This window comes from Heterocephalus glaber, unplaced genomic scaffold, assembly GCF_053883595.1.
Source record: "Heterocephalus glaber isolate CG9 unplaced genomic scaffold, H.glaber_assembly_v1.0 deba00001472, whole genome shotgun sequence".
Classification (NCBI taxonomy): Eukaryota; Metazoa; Chordata; class Mammalia; order Rodentia; family Bathyergidae; genus Heterocephalus; species Heterocephalus glaber.
The window spans coordinates 64,392,802-64,403,116 of NW_028258315.1; the positions used below are offsets into that span (position 1 = coordinate 64,392,802).

Below are 10,315 nucleotides of genomic sequence, written 5' to 3' on the forward strand. Positions count from 1 at the left end.
TAGAATACAAGTATATAAAAATCAACTATTTTTATATACTAGCACAAGTGGACAATGCTGTATAATTATTATTGCTTTAAAAGAGAACCCTCACATATAAATCTAGGAAAACATTAATATGACTTGTTTACTGAAAACCATACAAATCCTGATGACAGAATCAAAGAAGATATAAATAAATGAAGAGACATACTGTATTCACTGATCAGAAGACTTAATGTAGTAAAGACATCAATTTTCCCCAAACTGATTTACAGGCTTAAAACAATTCTCATCAAAATTTCAGGAAGAGATTTTGTAGCTATAGACAACATTATTGTAAAATGTATATGAAAAAGAAACAGAACTATAACAGCTAAAACAATTTTGAAAAAGAACAAAACTTGGAGGGGGTCAGTCAACTTTATTTCAAGACCCGACTGTATAGTATAGGCAGAAGGACCCGCACACAGGCCACTGGGAAAAAATGAGCTCCTGAACAGACACACACAAATATGCCCAACTGATACTCGACATATACAAAAGAAATTCAAAGAAGGAAGAACAGCCTTTCTAACAAATTCAATAAAACAACTAAACACCCAAAAAGAAAGAACTGAACTTCTCAGAGCTTATTTTTTAAAAAATAGACTCAGAATATATTTTAAATTATAAATTTTTTGGAAAAAATATAGAAGTAAATCTTTGGGACCTGGTGCTAGGCAGAGTTCTTAGACTTGACAACAAAAAAATGATGAGAAGAAATATTTATAAATTGTGTGATATCATATTTAAAAGCTTTTGCTCTGCAAAAGACTGCTGAACATACAAGTTATCAACTAGGAGAAATGTTTACAAACTACATATCTAAGGATTAATATCTAGAGTATGTGAAGAATTCTCAAAACAGTTTTAAAAAAGAAAGGAAATCCTATTAGAACACAGGCAAATGACATGAAGGCCATCTCTGCAAATCATAATTCAGAAGGAAAATAACCACATGAAAAGATGTTCATGGGGCTGGGGATTTAGCTCAGTGGTTTCACCTCCTGCTGTGCAAGCACAAGGACCCGAGTTCGATCCCTGGTACCAAAAAAAAAAGATGTTCAACATGATCACCTATCAAGCAAATGCAAATTAAAACTGTAATGAGCTACCACTACACATCTATCAGAATGGCTTAAAAAATAAAATTTACAACACCAAAAATGAGACTGTGGAGAAACTGGATCACTCATACATTCCTGTCAGAAAGTAAATGGTATATTTATTCAAGAAAATAGCTTCTTAAGTCAAGTAAACATGCAACTATCTTATGACCCAGCAATTTCACTAAAGAACGTTTAGAGCAACTTTGGTCATAATACCCAAAATCTATAAACAATCCAGATGTCCTTCAAAGGATGAATAGTTAAGCAAACTGTGGTATATCTATGTCACTGGATTATTCAGCAAATAAAAACTGTTAATACAAGCAACACCCTACATCAGTGATTGTGAACCTTTTTGAGCTTTCAATGATAACAGGCCGCTGCGGCACACATGTGCCATGGGTTTGCCACCACTGCACTGGATGAATCTCCAGAGACTCATGGTGAGGGGAAAAAAAATTCCAAACTGCTGTTTGATTCATTTTAGATAACTTTCCTAAAATGACTAAATTTAGACATGGAGAACAGATTAATGGTTGCCATTGGTGTGGCAATGGGAGGGAAATAAGTTTGGCTATAAAGGGCAACATGAGGGATCTTTCTGCTGATGGCATTTTTCAGTGTCTTGACTATGTCAATGTCAGCATCCTGATTGTGATACACACTAAGTTCTGCAAGATGTTACCATTGGAGAAAACTGGATACAGGGAATACGGGATCTCCATGTGATTTCTTATAACTGCATGTGAATCTACAGTTATCTCTAAATAAAAAAGTTTAATTTAAAGAAGTTAATCAAACTGAACCTGCTTCAAACCTGTTCTCTCATCTGAAATCATTACTGCTTCCAAGAGTATTCTCTTTCTATAATTTTGTTCGCACCTCAATGTTAAAGATTTCTGACTTAAGGTTAAGTGTTACAAACATTTTGGGAAAACATACCTATCACCTTGGGCCAAAATATCTGTGCAAACAAACTTGCCTGCAAAAATCTCATCAGAGAAATGTATTAGCTCACAAAATAATTAACTTTTTAGCTAGTGTTGATAGGCTCTTGCTAATACTGCATATCAATTGAGATTTCTTGGTTTTATTACTGCACAATTCTTTCAAAGTACTTTTTGCTCTCCAAAGAACTTTGAAAAATTTCCTTTTTTAGTTTAAAAAGTTCATCTATAAAAGACAAGTACATTTTCGTTAATATTTAAACAAAAAAGCAAAGTCCTCTCACTTCCCACCCCAGACCTCTCCCCAGAGATAATCATTGTTGTCAGCTGAGTATTTCCTTACAGATTGCTTTGTGTTTCTACACTTACATAATTTTATGTGTGTAATATTTTTTACAAAGATAGGATCATACTGTTTACATTATTCTTCAAATTCTTTCTCTCCCTTTAAAAATGTCTTGGAAATTTACATGTCAGTATGTTTACATCTATTTTAACTCCTTCTTCTCAAAAGTCTTGGCAGTATTCTGAAGAACTGCTGTACCACAGTCTGTCTGCTGCTGACACAGGATGGTTCATATTTTTGCTACTGCTAACAACACAGCCACCAGTGAAAATCCTTGTACATGTTTCTTTGAGCGCAACTGAGGTTATTGCTCTAGGACAGAAACTTAAGAGTAGAAGTGGGGCTCTGAAAGTAAAGCCAACACTGCGAATTGGTTGAACCAATACCTGTTCCCTAACATTTCTAATCTTTTCTTCTGCCTCCTCCAACAAAGACTGGAAAAGCTAGAAATTTACTTTCCTCACCTTCCTCATAGCTAGGGGAAGCCACCTTACCCAGTTCTGGCCAATTAACATGAACAAAAGTTTTCTGGGACATCCCTAGGAATGTTTTTGGGTTTTTTATTGTTGTTGTTTCTTTTGGAGGTTTTTTGCTTTCTGGGTAAAAGGGAGAGATATGATTGGCACTATCACTTTTTCCTTCCCTGAAGGTAGTTGTGGTGTTGGAGGGGTTGTAGCCATGTTACAACATGAAGGATGCCAGAAGAATTACGGTGACAATGGCCCTGATATCAAGAAGGTACTGAATTGAAACCAGCAGCACAGTAACCTCAGATTGCTTATTATAGGAGAGGAATAAACTCCTACCAGGTTAACCTGCAGAAGGCTAGTTTTTCTGTTACTTGCAGCCAAATACATTCCTGGTTCCTTAGTAAACTACTCTTTAAAATCTGTATACATTGTATTCGCTCACAAAAGTCTATTAAGAGTACCACCCATTTCCTGAACCTTTATCAACTTTGAATATTGTCAATTATTTAAATGTTTAACCAATCTGACACATAAAAATGTTTCATATGAAATTAAGCATCATTTCATACATTCATTCCCCTTTCAGATTTCCAAACTTTCTTGTTCATAGCTCGTCTACTTTTCCACTGTACTGTTTGACTTTTGCTTTTTGATTATAAGAAGAAATTTCCAGATAGCAAAGTAGGTGGAGTTAAAGTCATGGCGATATTAATCTCTGCATCTTTATACTGACAACCAAATCAAACACAACTGTAAGAAATAAACTCTGCATGACAGGCTAGGCTGACAGTGACAGTCATCTGAGTAGAGCACATCACATGGCAATGTGTCAAGTAATTTAACTCACAGCCCATACTTTGTACTTTCTTTGTGAATGCACACCAAAAAAGGGTTCACAGGATAGTAACACACTTGTGAGCCAGGCACAGTTCTCAGTGTACATCACCTCTTTTAACCTTCACAGCAAACCCTAGAGGTGGTCACTATTAATCTAGTTTACAGAATGATGCAAGTAAACATTTAAAAGGAATAATTATTTTCCTACCACAAAAACTTCCAAAGAGTCCAGTCTCAATATTTAAAAACAAAATGATTAAATGTTTACATCAATTAAAAATTATGTAAAATATATTGTACCTATCTGAAGAAATCAACATACTTAAGCTAGAAACATCACCGAGCCTGTTTGGTGGTTTACTAATCTGAAGAAGTTATTTCAAAACTGGACTGTGAAGTTTATTGCCACACTATAGATGACAAAAATTATATTCATTTTTTAAAGTGAAAAACTCAACTGAGTAGGATTTTAATGCTGCAGAAAGATCTACTAGCTAGCCACCCCACCCTGGGACAGCAGGTAAAGAATTCCTCTAATCAGTTAACAATATTACACTGGAAAACAAAACTGGCTGTTAAAGAGATTAAAAGATTGTCATAAAAAATGTAAACATGTTGAATAGAACACGCCTGGTATATGTGCACATGGTTTGAATTTTGGATAGTTTGTCTCTTTGCTTTAAAAATCTTAGCAGCTATAGGAAAGGAAATACTACAAAGCACCTGTTCTGGAGTCAAGGGGGCAGCAGGAGAGCTGAGGCGCTGACAAACATTTCCCTGTTCCCCGCCACACCTCTACAATCAAAAGCTAAGGATTCTCTCTGGCAGAACATCACACAAAGCAATCCACAGACTGAAGCACAGGCAGCAAGCCTCCTTGACACCTCGAAACCAAACCCTTTCTGAGGGAACACACCTAGCCATGGCCCAAGACCTCTCAGTCCCTATTGGGCGAAAGGCCAAACCACAGAGGTGTTGTTCTCTTGGGCCCCATGGAGACAAGGAGTTCATCTGAAGCACCGTCTTGCAGAATTTTTTAGCTCATTTGTAGGACACAGAAAACCGCCTGGGAGTTTGAATTCCTTATTTTACATAAAAAGAAAAACAGTCTACAGATGTTGTATACAACAGTTACAATATTCAGAACACAAATGACTGACAAATCTCCAACCTCAGTTACTCTAGTGATTCCTTCCATTTTCCTGGTGGGCTTGCTCATAGATCCCTCCTTGGAGAGAGGTAGTAGGGTGTTCCTCCCATCTCACTTCCTAGTAAGGGCTGTACTCCCCCAACACTGGCAGAGCAAGGATGGAAGCACAGGGAAAGAAATCTGACACCTTTCCCAAGTCTGCTGTGGCCAGGTCAGGCCTGGAGAGGGCACTGGGGTCCCGGTGCATCCAGGTGTTTCCAAGTTGCATGGAGAAAGTGAGTGAGGCAAGCTTTAGTCACTGAACAAAACAAGCCCGATTGCTTGGCCCTATAAACAGTTTGTCCAAACCTCAGGACACCAGAGGGACAATGAGCAGGACACTTGAGAGAAGGGGACACTATTCTGGGGGAGGGGGATCAGAAAAAAGAGGGGGACTGGGGCCAAAATGTGCCAAAACCAAACGAAGAGCAGCAGCGCAGTACTGGCTGAGCTCTTGGCCAGCTCCCTGAGAGAAGACATTCCTGGCACCCTAAGCGGTCCCCAAGTTCCAGTTAGAGCTGGCTTCTAAAGGGGCCCTGAACTGGACAAGCCTTGTAAGTCCTTCCACAGACTGGCGGCCCTGAGACAAGAGCCTAAAAGGAAGAGGGAATGGCTCAGCACTGTCCCTCCTTCCCACACACACTCTAGAGATTGCACAGCCAACTAAATATACCCGGACACATGGCCTCTGTCTGTACAAGGCAGGCACACACAAGTTCGTGGTCAGGTATGCAGACGCACATACAACCTCACTGTGTGAGGACTTGCAGACACTCTCTCAGTGGAGGGACACAACACATTCAGCCGGCCACCGGGGTGGTACAGGCGTGGTACAGGCACACAAACAAGCATACTCTGTCCGGAGTGAACAGACTTCTCTGCATGCTCATGCTCTCGCACACACACTGCATGATCTCTCAATCAGGCATACACAGACCTCCACACAAGGTAAATACACAAACTCTCAGCCTGTCAGGAAAACATGCACTCACTTTCTATTAGGTGCACTCACACTCTTACAATCTGTCGATGTGTACACACACAACATGTAAGTGCACGCATTCATAATCTGTCAGACGTACAGCACATTCACAACCTCTGTTAAGGGCACATACATACCCTTACAATCTGTCAGGTGCCCCAAAAAATTCCCAGGGGCGGGCGCGCACGTACATATACATACACACATATACACACACAATCGATTGATCACAACATCACAACTTCTCTGCCGGCGCATGCACACTCACCCTAGCTCAACCAGCACACGCACTTTTCCAGGCTTTCCTCCAAGCGCACCCCACACCCACGCACCCTCCTGGCCGGGTGCACCCCTCCCCCAGGCCCGTGCCAGGGAACACAGCGAACTCCGCCAGCGCAGGGTGTGCACACGCCCTCCCCCCTGCAGTCGCCCGCGCCCCTCACCTTTTTCGCCCGCGCCAGGCGCACGGCCCTCGTCCTCCTTGGGGTTGGTCACCTGGGTGATGATAGCTGGGCCGTCCATGGGTGCGCGGCGCGGCGGCCGCCCGCAGGCCCGGCCCCCCGCAAGCCAGGCGCGCGGGGGCGCGGCGCGGGGGGGCGCTCGCAGCCGCCGCCTGGGCGCGCCCGCCGCCCGGCCCCTCGCTCTCGGAGAGGCCGCCGGGGCCCGCGCCCCAGCTCCCGCCGCCGCCGCTGGGCTCGAGCGGCCAGCGCCTCGTCACCATGAACCCCGGAGCCGCGCCCGGGAGAGCCGCGCACCGGGAGACGGGGCGGGAGGCCCGGCGCTGCGGGAAGCGGGAGCCGGCTGGCGGCGCGAGGGCAGGAGCGAGCGAGGAGCGCGGGCGGGAGAGAGGGAGGGAAGCAAAGAGGAAGGGAGGGAAGCGAGGAGGGCGGGCGGGTAGGTGTGTCCGGGCCCGGGGAACGGCCTCCGCGGCCGCCAGCGCTGCCTGCCCGGGGGGAGAGGGGCGGGGGCCGGGACAGCGGCGGTAAGTGGGGGCGGGGGGAGCCTGGGGCAGACGGGTGGGGTGCAGGGCTCGGGTGCAGGAGGCGCCAGAGGTGCTGAGGGGTGGAGGTGAGAGGTTTGGGGCTGGTAGGTGGGCCGAGGGTCTTGGGGCAGCGTTCAGTGCGGCGCAGGAGCCCTGGCGAGGTCGCCAGAAGCAGGACCATGGGGATCTGAGGAGGCCGCAGTCGGTGGTACACGTACGGGAACGCCCGGGGGTGGCGGGTGAAGGGCGTCCTGGCGCGGGACGGGGGAGCCACGTGCCTGAGCCTCGCACCCAGGCGGCCCGCGGCGAGGTCTGGAAGGATCCTGGCCCGGCCCCGAGGAAGGCTCCGTAGGACTTGGTGGGCTGATCCACGGGGGTCTGCAGACCAGGATCAGTGGAGGCCCAGTCAGCGTTCGGGCCCAGAGTCTGCGTGTCCTCGAGGACCGACTCTTGCCCTGTGGGTTGTCCACACCGAAGGGAGCCCAGCCCGGGCAACGGGCATTTCCGGGTGCTTGCGGCTTGGGGGCCTTTCGAGGGCTGAGGGGCGGAAGGGGCCTGTGTGGGCCGCATTGGGCAAGAACTGCGTGTGCAGGGAAGCTGGCCACTGTCAGACTTGGGGCGACGGCTTGCGCCTGGGCGTGACGGGAAAGCACCCCCTCAGCCTCAGAGTCTGAGCCCTAGGGCGCCTGGGCCTTCGCGCCCCAACTTGCAGGCCACACTCGGCCCAGACAGCCAATGGGCGGGGCAGTGCCGCAGGCGGGCCCGCGGGGGGGGGGCGGGAGCGCTCGTGCGCGTTCTCCACCAATCAAGAAGGCTTGAGAGGCCCTGCGGGTGTGACGTAAGTGGGCCGGGCTGAGCGAGCCGCCTGGCGGGGAGCACTTAGTCTCCGCCCGCGGGTTTGCGCCGGAGCTTCGGAAAGGCTGGTCAGGTCAGAGCCAAGGGGTTTGCTTCCAGAAGGCGGGGCCAGTAGGGTCTTTCTCACTTTTCATGCACCAGAGCCTGGAGCTGAATGCAGGTGGGTCGTTTGGCCGCTGGCGGACCCTTGAGCCTCTCCAGAGTTTTAAATATTTTCGGAAGCGCCTCTGGTGGTCAGCCCGAAGACCTCACGGGCTGTGCTTGGTGGAGCCAGCGCGGGTTCCTATGTGCGGGACAGAGTGCTGGGCCAGGGCTCCTGTGGCTGAGGCAAGTGGGAAAGCACTTCAGGGGAGCTGCTGTAAAAGGTAGTTATTAGGCAAGAGGTGGCCGTTTTGCCCACAAATCCAAGACTACAGGTGCCATCCTGGCACTGTGCATGAGGTTCGGGGAGTGCGCTGGAGCCAGTTGCCCTTGAGGTGTGCTCACTCAGGAATAGCTGCTCTTCTAAGGCCATCCTAGAGACCCAGAGAATAGCGTGTGTGGCAGCAATAAAAGGTGCAATACACTTGTGGTTAGGAAGGCAAGCTCCAGGGCATGACCTCTCTAACCTTTACAAGTACAAGCGCACTTAGGGCCCCGATGGTACTCAGGACTCGAAGGCTCTTCTCTTTTGTTAATGAGAATATGGCTGGCTGGCCCAGGACCTGGTGAGCGCAGACTTCTCTGAATTCACTTGAAAAAAAAGAATACTGACTTCTAAGAGGTCAGAGAGGGATCTTCCAGAGATAGCTGTTTGAGGGGGACCTGGGTGTATGATTCTCGTACATTGTTTGGATAACCACAGCGGTCGGTGTTTCTGCTACATCTGCTAGGGGAAGGGCGCATTTGAACTCCCGAAATCACAAGGTGAAAGCCTAGATTCCTTGGGGGGGAGGGGGTGAATGAGGTACTTCCAAAGGGACTGTTCACTTAACTAAGCCTAGGAAAGAACTCAACACTGTATACGAGGCCACAGGAAGTGATTTTCATCTGTGGAGACTTTCCTTTTTGGTCTTTTCTGTAACAGTGACTCCCCAGGAGCCTCCAGTAACAATTTTCCTTTACCTGAATCCTCCACCATCCTCACTTTCCTGAGATCACCTCCAGAAAAATCTCCTACCTTCACCAAAGTCTTTGTCTCAGGCTTAGCAGGAAGACAGCTTGCTGTCTTTTAAGTCCTGTTCCGTTCCATATGCTGTTTAAATTTTCATTATCCCTAGCCTTACACCATCCTTAAATCAATTTTTATTTTTCTCCATTTCTCCTTGTCCTTGCCCATGGGTTGACTAAATTTTTATATAGCTATAAAAAATATTTCAAATGATAAGGTTAGCATGTTTTACACATAGTGACATAATCATTTTAACTATCACTATAAATAATACTTCATTCACCAAAGAGTTTTAGATAACACAGTATCTTGGTTTTACAAATGAAGGAAAGATTCAAAAATTGTTGGGACACCTGGTTAACTATAAGGAGAAAGTATATCTTTACCTTAGTTATTACAGCACATTCAAGATGGAGCAAATAATTATATATTTTTAAAAAACATATCAGAACAAACTTCAGTAAATGTCTTTTGGTCTTGCATAGAAAAGGGCTAAACATGACAAAAACTAGAAATTTCAAATGATAGGATTGACAGCTGACTACATTTGTTCACTCAAATATTTATTGAATACCTTCTGTATACTAAGTTATATTCTAGACACTGGGAATCTCAACATTGTCCAAAATGAGGATTAAAGAGTTGAGCTATCATTCTCACACAAGTCAAAGCACTGACACACAGTCATGAGGAAGGGCTGTCTCTGTGGGCCTTACAGCCTCCAGGTACTTTAGAGCTCTCTGATAGTTTGAGTAAAGTGGCCCCAGGGACCTGAGGATAGGTGACAGTCATTTGTGGCCAATATATACCAAGCCACAGAGAAGAGAGGGCCAGAAACAGTTAAAGAGGATTCAAGGGGATCCAGGCATAGCATCGAAGTGTTGGTGGAAGTCATGTTTCATAGAATCCCATCATACAGTGTCTTTGTACCACCTTGGTGTACAAGGACAGATTTGATATTTTTCTTTAATTTTTATTTAAATATTCCTTAAGTAGGAAACTGGTGTACAAGATTTTTTAAAAAGCAAATGGGGCCGGGTGTGGTGCTGCATGCCTGTAATCCCAGCACTTGGGAGGCTGAGGCAGGAGGATCTCCAGTGAGTTTAAGGCCAGCCTGGAATACATAGAGAGTTCAAGGCCAACCTGAACTACATAGTGAGACCCTGTCTCAAAAAAAAAAAGAAGGCAAATGGAAAATACAGGAAACACCATGACCCTAGGAAGAAAGTGAGAAGGCAGTGATCAGGGCCAGGCATAGTGGGACATGCCTGGAATCCCAGCACACAGGAGGCTGAAGAAGGAAGATCACGAGTTCTAGGCCAGCCTGTGCTACATGGTGAGTTCAGGGCCAGCATGAACTACAAAGCAAGACCCTGCCTCAAAAAAAATTGGGATGCCAAGGACAGGGGCCCTCAGAGGGCCCTGAG

The 10,315-nt window shown here is 46.1% G+C and overlaps 1 protein-coding gene across 7 annotated transcripts in view; it reads right to left on the reverse strand.

The window, feature by feature from the left end:
* The window catches only part of Ctdspl (CTD small phosphatase like), a 137,953-nt gene extending 130,318 nt beyond the window's left edge, over positions 1-7,635 (reverse strand). For 3 of the 7 annotated variants that reach the window (XM_087181371.1, XM_004854263.3, XM_021266091.2), the window contains exon 1: positions 6,345-6,752. In XM_087181371.1, the coding sequence (XP_087037497.1) occupies positions 6,345-6,423 (79 nt within the window). In that variant the 5' untranslated portion in view covers positions 6,424-6,752. Of the gene's footprint in view, positions 1-6,344 lie in introns of all 7 variants that reach the window. The other 4 variants (XM_087181372.1, XM_004854265.3, XR_015439165.1 and 1 more) reach the window with 3 other exon arrangements.
* Between the last annotated feature and the right edge of the window lie 2,680 nt (positions 7,636-10,315).